Source organism: Mangifera indica, chromosome 1, assembly GCF_011075055.1.
Source record: "Mangifera indica cultivar Alphonso chromosome 1, CATAS_Mindica_2.1, whole genome shotgun sequence".
NCBI lineage: Eukaryota > Viridiplantae > Streptophyta > Magnoliopsida > Sapindales > Anacardiaceae > Mangifera > Mangifera indica.
In genome coordinates, this window is record NC_058137.1 from 22,849,416 (window position 1) to 22,867,461 (window position 18,046).

Consider the following 18,046-nt stretch of genomic DNA (forward strand, 5'->3'; position numbering starts at 1 on the left):
TTAAAACTTAATTTAAAAAAAAATTATTAATTTTTTAAATTAAAGGGATAGAATGATATAAATTTTAAATATTATTATTAAATAATAATTTTATTATTAACTCTAATTTAATTATGAGAAAAACTGATTTATTTTTCAAATTTTAGGTGATTGTTGGGTTTTTTAATGTTGGAGGCGGTTACGATTACATCATGCCTTAGGTGGGAATAAGTGTTTTGGCCTTTATAATATCATCCATCATGCTAGCAAAGCACTTACATCATTCTTCCTGTATTTAATCTTTTATTATTATTCTAACTTTACAATTTTCAACAGAAATGAAGAAAGCTGAGCTGGTGTTCATCCCTTCAACGGGCGTCGGCCACGTTGTAACGATGGTGGAGATGGCAAAGGTTCTGGTCGACCGCCACCACCGTCTCTCCATCACAGTCCTCATCATGCAGCTCCCCTTCAGCACAAAAGTCCCCGACTACCTTCACTCACTCTCTCTCACTCAACTCAACAACAACATCAAAATTGTTGAACTCCCAAAACTTAATCTTTCCCCTTCAAATTTTCCTTCCCGCGTAAGCTTCATTGATTTGTTCATCAAAAGCCATGTACCCCTCGTCAAGGAAGCGGTAAGTAATCTTATTCAGACCGAGTCAGCATCCGGTGACTCACCTAGACTCGCTGGGTTCGTTCTCGACATGTTCTGTGGTGACATGATCGAAGTAGCGAATGATTTTGGAGTTCCTAGCTACACATTCTACCCCTCCTGTGCAGCTTTTCTTGGCATGCAGTTACACTTGCAAGCTCTTTGTGATGAGCAAAACCAGCACATCACTGAGTTGAAAGACTTGGTCACCGAGTTAACTGTACCGAGTCTTGTTAAGCCATTTCCCGTGAAGGCTTTGCCTATTGTGTTGCAACAGAAGGAGTGGACTAGGGTTTTGTTTCGACATGCGAGGCTTTTCAGAGAAGTGAAGGGTATTATTGTAAATACATTCATGGAACTAGAATCCTATGCGGTCGAGTCTTTCTCCAATGGCAAGTTGACCAATGTCCCACCTGTGTATACAATAGGACCCATTTTGAATCTAGAAGGTGATAAGATTGATCAGGGATCAGTGAGTTCCGTTTCGAAATCAGAAATCATGGAGTGGCTTGATGATCAACCACCATCATCAGTTGTATTTCTCTGCTTTGGGAGCATGGGAAGCTTCAGTGGAGATCAGGTGAAGGAGATCGCCTTTGCACTTGAAAATAGCGGCCATCGGTTTTTGTGGTCTCTACGTCAACCTCCACCCCTGGGTCAAGTCGGTAACCCTACTGATTATGTAAATCTGACGGATGTCCTACCTGAAGGGTTTACTGATCGGACGGTTGGGATTGGAAAGATAATTGGATGGGCCCCACAAATATCGATCCTAGCCCACAAGGCAATCGGAGGGTTTGTATCACATTGTGGATGGAATTCGGTGTTAGAGAGTGTATGGTTTGGAGTCCCGATTGCTGCGTGGCCGATGTACGCGGAGCAACAATTTAACGCCGTTGAGATGGTGATGGAGTTGGAATTAGCGGTCGAGATTAAAATGGATTATTTAAAAGATATTTCCGGGGAGAGTCTAATAATTGTGACTGCAAAACAGATAGAGAAAGGAATCAAGGAATTAATGGATCCTGATTGTGAGATCAGGAAACGGATGGCGGAGATGAGTGCAAAGAGTAGAAAGGCTGTGATGAAGGGTGGATCTTCCTTCTTCTCAATGGGTTGCTTGATTGATGAAGTCATGGGCAACACTGAAGACAGAATCTAGACGAGTAAGAATTGTATGCAGGCACAGCTGTGTTTGAAATTTAATAATCCTGATTAGTTTATAATTATTGTTTCTAATTTGATTTTTAAATTTTCCATTGACTTCACCGTATACAAAAAAAACGATGAAGCTCGCTGAGCTGGTGTTCATCCCTTCACCAGGCGTCGGCCACCTGATATCGACGGTGGGGAATCATCACAACCTATCGCCTCTTCTTCATCATCAGAGCAGACGATGAGTAGTCTGTTATAAGTGGATAAAGCAAGAAGATTTTGTAAGACGACTCTGTGACTCTGTCCAAGTTCAGAGTCGTCGCACAGAGTTATGATGTGATGAACAACACAGAATAATAACTGAAGTGATTGATTTTATTTGAAGTTCGAGCATGATATATTTTAAATTAAATGGTTGAGTAATATGGTTTCCTTTTTGTAATTGCACTATTTAGTTTTATTGAATTTGAATACTGTTGTTTGAATTTGTAGAAATATTTATACGTCATAAAATTTTATTTGGGTTGCTTATGTAGATATTAATTTCTATAATTTTATTATTAATTATTCTAAAATTAGTTTTTTTTAATAAATAAAGCTTTATAAAATGTGAATTTTGAATTATTGAATAAACAAAATTAATTAATATGAATTAATATTATCTGCCCAGGAAATCGAAACCCAAAAATAAAAAAACAGACATCTACAATTTTTGCTATAAAAAAATTTTCTATAATAAAAAATAATTTGAAAAGGCCATAACACTTATTCTCACCTAAAATTTAGTTAATTATTTGATTTACAGTTGTGAGATATTAAAAACTTAAATACGTATCTTAATTACAGATTTGTTAAAATTTTTTGTTATATGTAAAAGTAAAACTGTTATTTTAATATTAATATTAAAAACTATATAATTTTATCTTATTATTCTTATATGTTGAAAACTAATTTTATCTCTGTTTGAATTTTTTTAGTTTTAAAAAATAACTATTTATTCTTACATCTAAGTTTTTCTTTTCTCTTTGATCACCACTCAATCTTCAGTGATCTTTTTTTTCCTCTTCGACTGTTAGACGACTCTTCCTCGCTATCAATAAATGAAGAAATGTCGATGAGCAAACATCTACATTTGTCTATAGAGAGAGACAAATTGTCCTTGTTTCTCTCTGTAGACATCGCAATTGGGAGGAAGGGGTTGGGGGAGAACACTCCTCACTATTTTTACCTCATCAACACAGCAATCTGTCATCACCACTTCATTAGACCCACATCGCTCATAGAAAACAAACCTCATTAGCCCAAATTCTCAACACTTTCCATTAGCCTAATTTTTTTAATGTATAGTTTGGTCAACAATTAATCGCCTCTGCTTCTATTGAAGATCCCAATTGGTATATGGACTTGGGAGCTACAGATCATGTTACCACAAACTTGCAACAACTCTTGTTAAAAATTGAATACACTGGTAAACAATAATTATAAGGTGGCTGTGGGAAATGTTATCCAATTTCTCCCACAGGTTATAAATCTCTACTCTCCTCTTCACCAAGTAAGTGTTTAGATTAATGCCTAAAATCACTAACAAATTTCGTCTTGGTATCTCTAGGTTTCCTCAAGACAACAATGTGATGATTGACTTTGCTTCTGATCATTGTCTTATAAAAGATAAAGATTCAAAAGGTAAGGAACGACTCTTATCAGTTTAACTATTGGCAGACTGCCCTCACCTGCCATTTTTGTTTCTACTCAAACTAAACAGTGATGTACAATTAAAAAAAAAATATTTGTAAAGAGCGGTACTTTTGGAGGGATATGGTAATAAAAAATATTCCTTGAGCAGAGGCACTGAATCTGAATACCATTGAACTGTAAATTTGAAGTGCATGAATGATAATCTAAATTAAGTACGAAGTTCTATCTCTTTTCGTTGTAACTTTACAACTAACCAGTTTACAATGGTGAGACCTCCAAAAAGATGGTGAAATAAAGTTTAAAGCACACCATTCAACAAGTTACAAAAAGAACAAATATGGTTTTTTAAGCCCATTTGGCCAATAGAGACATGCAGCCAATCCCTAGAAGAAGAGCAATATTAACTCCAATTTGAAGCCTTCTATTGGTTTGAACCTTTGTATTCATGAAATCAGCAGCAAGAAGATCCACAAGTGACATATATATCAAGATCCCGGCTGATGCTGCATTGAAAACCCCTTCAACAATTAAAGCTGTGGGACTATTCTCTGTGTACACATTTGATATTCCTATCCCAATTGCAATCCCAACTGGGGTGGTCAATGAGAAGAATAACACCATAACTGCAACCACTCTAGCTTTGAATTTTGCCTACATATATCAAACAACTTATTTGTTATTACTTCATCAATAACTTTGCGAAAACTTGGCAAAACATAAAATAATTAAAGGAAATAATACCTGAACAATACACCCTCCCAGTCCCATGCCTTCAAAAAATTGGTGGAAAGTCAAGGCAGCTACAAGTGGTCTTATAGTTTTTGGGCTTTCTGAAGCACCCAATGAAATCCCAATTATCACTGAGTGCACCACAATTCCCATCTCCAAAACCTGCCATCAATTAATAAAAAAAACGTTTTATACAATAAACATAACATATATATCAGAAGAATAATGTTAACAGATTAAAATCAAGGATTTAAATCTTGCCTGAGAGATGATACGATGCCTAAGGAGCTCTGAATCAGTCGAAGGGATGGCGCCATGGGCGTGTCCATGGGTTCCATGAGTGTGAACATGAACATGGCCTTCATGCCGATGAGCCGTCTCTTCATCTCCAGGATTTTTTTCAGGTTGAGCCTTACTGAAGTGAGACATGGTGAAATAAGAAGTTGCAAAAGCATCCACCATCAGAGTTCCAACGGTGGCCATCATGGCGACAAATCCTGTAAAAGGGAAGTTTCCCCATGGATTTTCTTTCAAACACGGTGATGTCAAGTTTTCAAATGCATCAGGAAGAACGTGGATGAACCCAGTTGAGAGTATCACTCCTGCGGCGAAGGCCTTGATGATAAAGAAAATATTCTTCTCCGGACGTAAAGCTTCAATTTTTTTTCCCAAAACAGGGAGACAAACTCCAAGGGCGCCTGCAACAAGAATCGAAGCGATGGCTCCAAGTTTGTATTTCAGTGCCTGGGCCTTGTCATGTTCTTCTTCTTCTTCTTTATCACATGTGCACTCTCCAAAAGCAAATGATGGAAGAATTGAAAAGATGAAAAGACAAACAAAAACCTTGTAATGTAGAAGATGACAATGAAGAAAGTGAGACTTCATAATTTTGCGATCTGAGAAAAGTTGAGATTTCAGAAGAAAAGAGAATTCTAACAAAATGAAATTGGTGAAAACTGTGTCAATTATATTTAAAAAAAAAAAAATAACACTGTAATTTCTGAAGTTTGAACTCAGAAATTCTCATAAAAAATCAAGATGATGACATCCATGGTGTATTTTCCATAATAAAAACCGAATTGCAGTCACAATGGGTTTATTTAGGAAGGAAATGAGAACATGTTAACGAATCAGGATGGTGCATTTGTTACTGCTTTTGATTTTTTTTACTTGGTCAAAATATGGTTTAAACTGAAGTAAATCTTTATAATTATACAAAGTGAAGAAACATGTCGACATAATTAGGAACAATGCAAGAATTTCAAGGCATTCTCACGGAAGCCGAGGCTCACATAAGTCAAGTCAACTAAAAGATGTCGAAACTATGTGCAAAGATTGTTTAGCAATAGCACGACTTTTCAAGCTAGTAGGCTAACCAGATTCTTCATTTTTCTGGGCGTAGAATTCAACGATTGTAATTATCTCCCACGCCAAAACACTATTGCCGACCCACACTTCCAAATTCAATAAGCCAAATTCTCGTGTAATTTTCTTTCGTCAATAAATTTTATTAAATAAAAACATAAAAAATTTATTTTACATAAATGGTTTTATTTTTTTATTATCTCTCCCCTCTTTTTTTTCAAAAATTTAGGAAGTAAACAACAATTTTTACAAATACGAAGAGTGTTGATAAAAAATTTGGTATAGTACTTAAAAATTAAAGAAAATTTAAGGATGTTTTTAAAATTTTAAATTCAACATATCTTTTGATAGTTTAAAAAATGGCAAGTACATCTCAAATAATTTTATTAAAATATAATATTTTAAAGTTTGTTAAAATTTTAATAATTTTTAAAAGCTTAAGCGATAAAATTTTAAATTGATAAGTTGACATTTTAACATGAAAACATTTTTTATGTGAAAAGTAAAACTACGAGTTTTACTTAAATAAACTAATCTACTATATCAAAAAAAAGTATACTGTTTTCAACCTATGAATAAGTAGATAACAAAGCAAAAAAATAACAAAGTTGCAGAAAAATAATGAATATCATAGTACACTTGAAAATTTATATCTCACATTACAAGCATAAAACAGAAATCCCCACCGTTTAAAATATGACACTAGATGTGCCTAAAATACTCTTAAAATTTGAAAGCAATCCAACGGTATACAAAAGAGAAAAAAACATTTTTCTAAAAACCGTCTAAACAAAACTTCATAGCACAATCAATTACGTTTCAACTTAGATAATTGTTCACTTGAAAATCAAACCAATCATATTTTAACACAGATAACTACTTACCTGAAAATCAAGCAACGTCTTCATAATTCAAAATGAAGAAAAATAAATCTTTTATAATAGTTCAAAAATCAAAATAATCTAACAATGAAATTGAGAAAACAAAAAAATCTTCCAAAAACATACACTAAAACCCAAAGACGGTGTTTTTGTCTCTTCTTCTCTCTTCTCTTTGTTTTGAATTTAATGTGTTATTTGCAAGTACATGTTAAATTCTTATTTTGACTTGATTTATGAATTTAATAGGTCAAACTTTTTTACTAAATAAATTTAAGTTTCTCCATATAAAAAGAGACCTAAAAGCCTAACACATATTTGGTGTTTTTTGCAAAGGGTCAGCAAAATACTTAAATTAAAACCGAAATCGTCAAAATCTTATATTTCAATTCCAAGTAGGATTTGAAATCAATCTATCTCAGATAGATTCCACCTCTAATTCTTTGGAACCAATAGGTTATAGAACTAGCACTAAGAGCACAGAATATAATGCACAAGAGGCCTCCCTTCACCGCCAATCCCGACTTGTGCTTATCTGACTATTTGAAGCACAACATGCCTCCCTTCTTCATCCCCATAAACTCAAAAATTAAAAAAAAAATAAAAATAAACATTAGAAGAAAGAGATAAAGATCAAAAGCAGCACCATGCCAACATTGATCTTGTTGGGAGAAGAATAGCATTAAATGTTTCAGTGACACCCATAATAGGAACCTTAATTAGGAGCAGTGTAGACATGATCCCATCAGGTAACCATGTTGTATCTTCATATACAAGAATAATAGGAGTTCGAATCTAAATATTTTCTTTTAAATCTCAAAATTTTCACTAATTTTGTTAATGTCTAATGTTCATTTAATATTACCTTTAGAAGATAAATTTGCACCAAATTTTAGACCCTCAGAAAATTTTAAATTGTTAATTCCAAATTCCAAGTAAAAACAAGATCCTATTGGAAATCAATGAGAAATTAATTAAAATAAGTAAAAATCTGTCCGTTTATACGTTTTTAGGTCAATATAAAAAAGTTTCACCAAATTAAGTAAACATTAATTTTTTTACCCTTATGTTGAAAAACCAAGTAAAAATATTTTTTCTGAAAATGTGCGTCAGTTTATAGTGGTTACGATGGTGGCTAGAGATTTTATAGTGAAACCCTAAATATGTCAAATTATGTATATGAATGTTTCGAATGGTATAAAATAATGTAGTTTCGATGTTAATGGATGTCTGGAAGTATAGCCGTTGAGAGACAAAAGCGCGCAAATTTACAGTGCCGTGCAAACTACTCAAATCGCGTAAACACTATTCACATCACGTAAAAACTGTTCATATCACACAAACACTGTTCAACTGCTTGTAAAATCGCGCAAAAATCCTGTTCACAGGCTATGATATCTGCTTTTGCATGGTTTGAATAGTGTTTGCGTGATGTGAACAGTGTTTGCGCTGTGTGAACAGTATTTGTGCAGTTTGTGTGGCACTGTAAATTTGCGTGTTTTTGTCTCTCAACGGCTACACTTCCAGACATCTATTAACATCGAAACTACATCATTTTATACCATTCGAAACATTAAAAAACATTCATATACATAATTTGACATATTTAGGGTTTCACTATAAAATCCCTAGCCACCATCGTAACCACTATAAACCGACGCACATTTTCAGAAAAAATATTTTTACTTGGTTTTTCAACATAAGGGTAAAAAAATTAATGTTTACTTAATTTGGTGAAACTTTTTTATATTAACCTAAAAACGTATAAACGAATAAATTTTTGCTTATTAATTATCTTGGTTTCAAATAAGAACCTATTTTATATAATAGGGTATGATTTTAATTTCTTTTTTTAAAAACAGAGCCATTTTAATTTTAGTAGTTAGTTCTTTGTTTTTTAACAAAATATCCAAAACTACTCAAGGGTTCTTTTCATTATTAATATTTACATATTTTAAATAAAAAGGGATTAACCTCCCATCATTAAAAATATATAAATATTATTGATACCTTTTTTATAGTAAAGTAATGAAAAGTTGACTGAATTATACATTTTTAATATAACAAAACTTTAATTTTATTTGCCACGGTGAGTGAAAAATAAATGAACAAATAAAATAATATAATGTGGAAAGATACATAAAGATGCGACATGCCGAATAATACTAACAATAAATTTGAGCTTAGGCAGTTGCTCCAGACACTAAAATTCTATCAATCATTGGAAGTAGGATTAGAAACCAAATTAATGAATATACTAAAGGACAGAGGTTAATTATATTTGATTAATATGTAAATTAATCTTCGTATGAATACTGACATCAGGATGCACACTTGCAAAACACGCATACCATAGAGTCAGAGAGAGACAAAATGTTTGAATTCCCCTCAACTTTACTTTGTCAAAAGCAAGACATTGTTCGGCAATTGAACTCAAAGGTAAAACTTGACGGCTCAAGCATGGTATACATTGTGTGGTCTCTGAGCCTATTTTTATGTGTCCTTTTTGTTAAAAAAATTAGTGTTGGAAATAACCAAAAATTTTGTAAACCAAAGTACAGTAAAATAAACATACTCGAATTTGCATTGTATTTAAGATGAATATGATCCGAAGTTTGATAATTAATCTTTTTTATAACACAATTTGTCTGATAATATTGTCTAAATTCTGTGAATGCCTTTTTGGGAGCGCTTCTGTATCAGCTTCCTTTGAGTATTTGCGTTAGACTGTAAGAGAAGGAAAAAAAAAAAAACTTTGTTTCCTGTATTTTTAGTTACTGCAGTGAGATGATGAAAAACAGCAGTTTGTAGACATTTTATATTCATTCAACCCAATTACCATATGGGTCGGATTGATCCGTCATAGGTGAATCTAAATTTAATAAATAGTATAATAAAAGTTTTAAATTTTTAAATAATAATTATATGATCAAATATTATATAATTTATTAATAATATTAATTGGAGGCTATGATATGTATATTTTGATGTGAGATAAGTAAGTTTTACAGTAGCAATAGCCTCAATAGTATGCGTTCATTTTTGGTTAAATTGGTTTAATTTGATGTCTTCATTTCCTGCTCTCAACTTTAGTTCTTGACAGTCGATTTTGACTTGGGGTCAATTTAGTGTTTGCTCGATAAAATGAACATCTATATATTTTATTCAGTCCTGCTGATGATGTGCCACTAGACTTTATTAGAAGCTTTATTTGCTTGCAATTATTCCCTTCATATCCTTTTTACTTCACTTACTTATGCCACTACTTGAAATTATTTCTGTATTTCCAGGGTTTAGAGTTTCAAATAGGGATTTTACAAAAGAAATACCGTTCAAGTTTTCACATTAGGCAATACTTTTCAACCAAGCCATGCCCCCAGGCTGTGTAATTGAGGGACCATCCACCTCCATTGGTTTTGCTCAGTCGTGTAGTTGATTATCTTGAAGCTAAAATGTTACTATTGTTCTTGACAGTTTGGAAGATCACTCATTTGGCTTGTTTTGTTTTTTTTCCCAGAATCTCTGAAGTTAACTTCTGCAATATCATCAATGCTACATTAGTAATCCTTGCAGTAGTGTCAAATTAATGTATAACTGGGCTGTAGGATGAGGATCTGATTTTGTTCTTGTTTTCAGGGTTTTCATTGTTGCACTTGCTTTATGGGTTCAAATTGCTGAATTGGAAGAGATTGGATGAAGATTGAACAGTACCAGATGTATTTACAATGGGCATAAAAGATGAACAATATTGAGTGAAAACCATAATTGAAACCGGAATTGACTGAATAAGTTACAAGTAAGAACTTATCTTGGTTGGTTATGATTCTAGTTCTATTTTCAGGTATTAACCGATTCTAATTTCGTTTTGCTGTTAGTTTTAGATAAACATGATTGGTTTTACCACTATTTTTTGGTAGAAATAATTTTGTAAAGTTTCACAACTATAATCAAGTAACATAAGAAGCTTTAATGGTAATTTCATGTACCGAGTGTTACAAAATTTTAAGAAGTCTCAACCACACTAGATGGTTGAAAAACGAACAAAATAAATTACAAAAGGTTTAGTTTCCACTCAAGTCCAAGCTCCCTTCACTACTGGCAAAGTATTTTTAATAATGTTTTTAAAATCTAACTAATGATAGAATCGATTGTCTCCCTAGTTTATAGTTCAATTGAGAATAGGTTAATTTAACTTATTATCAAATTATAATAAATTTTTTAAATAATATCAGATTAACCCACCGATTTTACTTAAAAATGTGTAAAAAATAAAATTAATAAAGATACTCAAACCTATGACGATTAGAACATATATTTTCTAAAAAGTGAAAATTATTCACATTATTTCAATGAAATAATTAGATACAAAAAATATTTTCATCTCATAATATAAAAAAAAACCATAATTTTATAAGTTATTGTCTATACAAATCATTTCAATAAATATAAAATATATTTTTTTCATTTTTATTTTATTTTTGGTCTTTTTTTTTAAGACTTTTAGAAATTTATTTATTCTATTTTAAAATAATTAAATTACTTAAAAATAATTAAAATTTATAAAAATATCTTAAATTTTAATCAAATTCAATTCTATTAATTTTAATTAATTTACTAGCTTTTATCGAGTTTAACCAAATTAACAAATAAATTATCTTTTAATATTAATTAGACTGTACTTGAAACCAATTTCCAATTCAATCAATTAAATCGGCCGGAGTGGTTTCCAAAACAGTGATTTTTAACTTCCACAGCACTGTACGGAAAACCCATAAGTAAAACACAACTAGGGACAATGTTAGTTTGCAGCAGACCTATTACCAGACACAGCCATGGAAAGCTAGATCCATTTCTTTTCCTTCTCGTCGTACGAGTCTTCATTGCCATAGAAATACTACTCCTCGTCATCCTCATCATAGTATTTTTTATCGTGCAAAATATATATTAGATTTATAAACATAAAAATTAAAACTAAAATTAATATTTATTATCAGAAATATATATTAGACTTACAAATATGAATATTGAAACTAAAATCAATTGATTTATATTAAAATTCAATCCACAATACTTATATACTATTGTCTTATATTCTATTTATTAGATATAAGACTTTTAGTTTCTAACACTTCTATTCAAGTGTAATAACCTATGCCGTTAGATCTGTTATTTGACTCAAAGGGTTTTTAATTGAGTGTCTTCTTACTTGTATCTAAAAACACTTTAGGGTGTTAGACCTATCATGTAGCTCGTGTTTTGATATCATATTAAAAATATATCATATCAAAAATATATATTGGAGTTACAAGTGTAAAGATTAAAAATCATATTACATAAAACTGATTGATTTGTGTTAAAATCTAATGCACAATACTTATATACCACTCTTTTATGTTCTATTTATTAGATGCGAGAGTTTTTAAGCCCGACAACACAATCATCATCCTTGCCATTCTGCAGTAGAAATTTGGAGTCTGTTTACATTTGCCCTCTTTACTGCTCTTGAATTCGATCACTGATAGCTGTGCCCTGAAATGCATCAGAACTTTGATTAGTTTGGTCAGATGATAGACCCAGAACACGGATAGAAGTTTATTATTTGATTCCATTCATGAGTAATACCATTCTGATGAATAGATCCTCTTACCATTTTGTGGCAACCTTCTTCAAACATCTCAAGGAAACCAGCACCCACCGATCAGCATTTTCCACCCACTCATTACGATGCATTGCAACAGTTTGAATCTACATATATCAGAACTGGAATGTAAAACCATCATATTCTACACTACATGACAAGTAGGAATGTGAAAACTGAAGTTATGGTAACAACCACAACGATTCAGCAGAGGTCAGGCATTGCAGTGAAAAAGGACACTCAGATAAACTTGCAAGATTGAATTCAAACCATTCGCTTCCATACGAACATGCTATCCTTAACTAAAGAAAATCCAAAAGCACCTAAAACTAACCAGCCAAATCAAACAAGTCAAGGACCAAACTAGTGTGGACCACTAATGCCACTGTAGACTAGCAGCTGTCTGATTATTTTGGTGTTATTAAGAAAATCCAATACTCATATGGCAGAACTATCTATACTGAATTCCACACCACTGAAATTTCCAATTTTTGGTTTGTACCAAGAAGTCCTAGACCTCTCTTACAAGTTCACTACATTATAAACAGGAGACTACCATCGAATCCTACAATCTTAGTCAGAGAACTTGTCGATTGCAACACCCCAAGCCCCAAGGGAAGTTCCGAACTTCGACAAAACCAAAAGTCACTAGACTAATCGACCCAACCCTAAAGTAACTTTTTGTTTTTCCCTTTTCTCTGTTCTTTCCTTATTTGATATTTCTCTGCAAAATGGCTTTGATCCTACATAAGGTCAATCTCCCACTTACTCTCCTCAATAGCATCACGTCTACCCACAGGAAATGAGATTCAGTTTAGGGAATATGAATTGGCACAACTACTGCTAATGGTTAAACAATTTTAGATGGAGAATTGATCAATTTCATTATGGATGGTTTAGGGCTTGAATTTGATCTTGCAGTTGTACATATGTGATAGGTACCTGGTGTCAAGTTCTGGTAATCGGCTCGGAAGCTGCTGCACTGATGTATATGGTGCTGTCACATTGGCTAGACGGAAGTGGATACAAGAGCAATAAAATATTAATAGTTGCAAGGAAAGTTTTATTAAAACAGAACTATAAATTGAGATTTTAGAATGTATTTAAGACACTAATGAAAATAACATCTAGGAATCCGAATATAACTCTGTTTTCTCTTACAAACCAGTTCAATAAAAAGATAAAACCAGGAAACTAAACACTGAAAGAAACTCTAAGCTTAGGGCTCCATCACCATTATTCGAGAGGCTGGGCTCTCCTTCTCTGCTTCTTTTTCTGATTTCTCCTCTCCCTAAATAGCCTAACTTTCGAGAGGCTAAGTACTCTCCTTCTCAGCCAAAGCTGCCTACTTTTTCTTGAAAAATGTCTCCCCCCTCTCACCTTCTTTTCTTCTATTTTTATACCCCTTTCTCCTCTAACTATCCTTGATTTTATTTGCCACGTGTCTGCATTTTCACAGTGGTCCAGCTGCTGCCTCACTTTTGTGTCTTCCTCTCTGTCTTACTTTTGTGGTGTGTCTTGGTTTTGTGCTCTGCCATTATACGAAGTCCTAACAATATGACCTTTAAATTGGACTCTGGTTTAGAAATCATTTAACTCACAGATTGTAGAAACCAAGGCAATAATGTTATCATAGCTTTGATATAACCTATATTAATAGTTTTTGGTTTTAGATTAATACTGTAAATATGGGCAATACAAACCCTTCTTCAAGACCTATATCAATAGAAAATGACAAGCCGAATCAATTCACAGCCTTCTTAATGTCAACCAAATCCCATTTTAATTCATCTACAAACACTCACTATTTTTCCTCATCAACAGAGCAATCTGTCATCACCACTTCATTAGATCCACATCACTCGTGGAATACAAGCCTTATCAGCCCAAATTCTCAACACTTTCCATTAGCCTAGTTATTTAATGTATAGTTTGGTCATCAATTAATTACCCCTGCTTCTGTTGAAGATCCCAATTGGTACATGGGCTCTGGAGCTATAGATCATGTTACCACAAAAATGCAACAACTCTTGCTAAAAATTGAATACACTAGTCCACGATAATTATAAGATGGCAGTGGGAAATGTTATCCAATTTTTCACACAAAGTTATAAATCTTTACTCTTCTCTTTACAAAATAAGTGTTTACATTAATGCCTAAAATCAATAACCAATTCTTCTTGGTTATCTCAAGGTTTCCTCGAGACAATAATGTAATAATTGACTTTGCTTCTGATTATTGTCTTATAAAGCATAAAGATTCAAAAGGCAAGAAGAGATGGTGATCAGCTGAACTATGTACACTACCCCTACTAAATATTCACCTACCATTTTGTTTCTACTCAAACTAAACAGTGATGTGTAAAATGAAAAATTATTACTTCTGAGAATCTCTGAAGGGGGTGCAACAGTAATAAGAAATATTATTTGAATCAAATATACACTTATTACCATGTCTAACTGTAAATTTGAAGTATGTAATTGATAATCTCAATTAAGTTACAGAGGTTTTATCTCATCTCTGTTTCAACCTTACAACTAAACGATTTACAATGGCAGGAACCCCCGAAAGATTGTGAAATAAAGTTTAAAGCACACAATTCAACAAGTTGCACACAATTCAACAAGTTACAAAAAACAACTACGTTTTTTTAAGCCCATTTGGCCAAAAAAGACATGAAGCCAACCCCAAGAAGAAGAGAAATATTAACTCCAATTTGAAGCCTTCTATTGGTTTGAACCTTTGTATTCATGAAATCTGCAGCAAGAAGATCCACAAGTGACATATATATCAAGATCCCGGCTGATGCTGCATTGAAAATCCCTTCAACAATTAAAGCTGTGGGACTATTCTCTGAGTACACATTTGATATTCCTATCCCAATTGCAATCCCAACTGGGGTAGTCAATGAGAAGAACAACGCCATAACTGCAATCACTCTAGCTTTGAATTTTGCCTGTATATATCAAACAACTCATTTGTTATTATTCCATCAATAACTCTGCGAAAACTTGTCAAAACCTAAAATAATGAAAGAAAATAATACCTGAGCAATACACCCTCCCAGTCCCATGCCTTCAAAAAATTGGTGGAAAGTCAAGGCAGCTACAAGTGGTCTTATAGTTTTTGGGCTTTCTGAAGCACCCAATGAAATCCCAATTATCACTGAGTGCACTACAATTCCCATCTCCAAAACCTGCCATCAATTAATAAACAAAATGTTTTATATCATGTATATAGCATATATAATATATATCAGAATAATAATGTTAACAGATTAAAATCAAGGATTTAAACCTAACCTGAGAGATGATACGATGCCTAAGGAGTTCTGAATCAGCTGAAGGGATGGCACCATGAGCGTGTCCATGAGTTCCATGAGTGTGAACATGAACATGGCCTTCATGCTGCTGAACCATCTCTTCATCTCCAGCATTTTTTCCAGGTTGAGCCTTACTGAAGTGAAACTTGGTGTAATAAGAAGTTGCAAAAGCATCCACCATTAGAGTTCCAATGGTGGCCATCATGGCGACAAATCCTGTAAAAGGGAATTTTCCCCATGGATTTTCGTTTAAACACGGTGATGTCAAGTTTTCAAATGCATCAGGAAGAACGTGGATGAACCCAGTTGAGAGTATCACTCCTGCGGCGAAGGCCTTGATGATAAAGAAAATATTCTTCTCCGGACGTAAAGCTTCAATTGTTTTGCCCAAAACAGGAAGACAAACTCCAATGGCACTTGCAACAAGAATCGAAGCGATGGCTCCAAGTTTGTATTTGAGTGCTTCAGTCTTGTTGCGTTCTTCATCTTCAATATCACATGTGCAGTCTCCAAGAACAAAGGAAGGAAGAACCAAAAAGATGAAAAGGCAAGCAAAAAGCTTGTAAAGTGAAAGATCACAACGAAGAAAAGGGGTTCCCATAATTTTGTGATCTGAGAACAGTCGAGATTTTAGAAGAGACTTATAATAATAAGAAAATTGGTGAAAACTCTGTCAACTGTAATTTCCAATAAAAGAGAAGTTTGAACTCAGAAATTCTCATAGAAAATCAAGATGATGACATCCATGGTGTATTTTTCCATAATAAATATCGAATTGCAGTCACAGTAGGATTATTTATGAAGAAAGTGAGAACACGTTAACGAATCAGGATGGAGCATTTGTTACAGCTTCTATTTTTTTTACTTTGGAAAAATATCGTTTAAATTGAAGTAAATCAGGATGGAGCATTTGTTACAGCTTCCATTTTTTTTACTTTGGAAAAATATCGTTTAAATTGAAGTAAATCTTTATAATTATACAAAGCGAAGAAACATGTCGACATAATTAGAAAAAGCTGTAAGAATTTCAAGGCATTCTCATTGAAGCCGAAGCTTAAATTTGTCAAGTCAAATACAAGATGTCGAAACTATGTGTAACGATTCTGTGGCAATAGCACTGAATTTTCCTGCCAGCTGGATAATTTTATCTTAATATTTTGTGGCGTGCAACGGAACGTCCATAATTATCTTTTGGCCAAATAACTTGTTCCCACCCAAGGTTTGATGTAATTCCAACCTTTCATATGTCAATTTTCAAAAACATAAAATCCCGACACTCATGAGTTATTAAAATTTAAAAAATCTATTAAATATAATAATAAAATTATTATTTAATTAGTAATTTTAAAAAATATAAAAATTTATATTATTTTCTCCTATAAACCCTTTGACCTATCTTTTTAATGTCGAATTTAGCATTAAGCATTAGATCGTGGGACTATTTTTAATATATATATTAACATCATATTAGGTACTTTTTATGCATTAAAATTGGCCAAAGGCCAAAGTATCTTTTTTTCTCAAATTTTCACATATTAATTTTGAAAGTATCCTCTTAATTTCATGTGACAATTAATAAATGAATGAACAAATGAAAAAAATATATAATGTGCTAAGGTAATTGACATGTACACGAAGATGAAACATGCCGAATGAGTAACAATAAGGCCAAAAGACTTATTCCCATCTTAGGTATAGTGAAATCTCAAACTCTTCTCCTCTAACTTTTAAAAATTCAAACATCTATCTACGATTTAGAAAACTAACAATTTTTTTTTCAAAATTAAATTAGGGTTAATGGTAAAATTATTATTTACAATATTATTTAAAGTTTATATTATTTTATCCTCTTAATTTGAAAAACTAATAATTTCTCCTAAAATTAAGTTTTGAAAAGTGACATTTTCTGCCTACCTAGGGTTTCCAATTTTGCTAACGAATTTTTGATCAATGATGGCTGATCTCTCTCCCTTCCGGTGTCACCTCTTCCTCTGATGCTTAATATCGGATCGACAATGTCTAGATTTAATGAAATCCAAAAGAAATCTAGACGAAGAGTCGAAACTCTTCGTTTGGATCTTTGTCATCCAGGTAAAGTTAACTTCATTTGGAAGATGACGACTATCCAGACGAGACCGATCTTCTCATCTAGACCGTCATCGTCATTGTTTCCTCTCTCGTCTAATGTTTCCTCTCCCTTCGACAATTGTTCCCTCTTTATCTCTCCTTCTAACCAATGTCATTCCAAGCCAAGAAAATGAAACACTTTGTCTTCTCAGACGAAGACGAGATCTCTTGTCTTTATCTACGAAAATGAAACTCTTTGTCTTTCTGAATTGGAACAATGTGGGCCAAAGGAAAAGATGAGAAGAGGGAGACCACCAGAGGTAGAGGAAGCATCAGGAGGGGCAAGTCACTAGTGATGGCTCCGGATATTGAAAACTAAACTCTAGAGGGGAAATGTTATTTTTTAAAACTTTGTTTAGAGAAAAAATTATTAGTTTTTAGGGTTTTGGGGGGGGGGGGGGGGGGGGGGGGGGGGGGGGGTGGGGAAGGAGATAAAATTTTAAAATTAACAGATTTGGTTAATTTTAACAATTCATGGGGGGAAAAAAGATTTTTCAAA

General features: G+C 33.1%; 2 protein-coding genes across 7 annotated transcripts; one reads left to right on the forward strand and one right to left on the reverse strand.

The window, feature by feature from the left end:
• Nucleotides 1–245: 245 nt before the first annotated feature.
• On the forward strand, nt 246–2,277 carry LOC123192835 (anthocyanidin 3-O-glucosyltransferase 2-like). 4 transcript variants are annotated; one of them, XM_044605514.1, is made up of 2 exons: nt 246–1,803; nt 1,961–2,277. In XM_044605514.1, the coding sequence occupies exon 1, from the start codon at nt 318–320 to the stop codon at nt 1,797–1,799; it is 1,482 nt and encodes a 493-aa protein (XP_044461449.1). In that variant the 5' UTR covers nt 246–317; the 3' UTR covers nt 1,800–1,803; nt 1,961–2,277. The 4 variants fall into 4 exon arrangements, with proteins under 4 accessions (XP_044461449.1, XP_044461458.1, XP_044461440.1 ...); XM_044605523.1 differs by having other exon boundaries at nt 247–1,812; XM_044605505.1 differs by having other exon boundaries at nt 248–1,803; nt 1,930–2,277.
• Nucleotides 2,278–3,627: 1,350 nt separating this feature from the next.
• Nucleotides 3,628–16,263, reverse strand: LOC123225928 (zinc transporter 8-like). Of its 3 annotated transcripts, none has more exons than XM_044650310.1 (3): nt 15,401–16,263; nt 4,229–4,378; nt 3,628–4,138 (listed from the first exon to the last, which is right to left on the reverse strand). In XM_044650310.1, exons 1-3 carry the CDS (start codon nt 16,019–16,021, stop codon nt 3,833–3,835), a joined length of 1,077 nt encoding a protein of 358 aa, XP_044506245.1. In that variant the 5' UTR covers nt 16,022–16,263; the 3' UTR covers nt 3,628–3,832. The 3 variants fall into 3 exon arrangements, with proteins under 3 accessions (XP_044506245.1, XP_044506229.1, XP_044506238.1); XM_044650294.1 differs by lacking the exon at nt 15,401–16,263 and adding an exon at nt 4,478–5,250; XM_044650303.1 differs by lacking the exons at nt 3,628–4,138; nt 4,229–4,378 and adding exons at nt 14,492–15,054; nt 15,145–15,294 and having other exon boundaries at nt 15,401–16,246.
• Between the last annotated feature and the right edge of the window lie 1,783 nt (nt 16,264–18,046).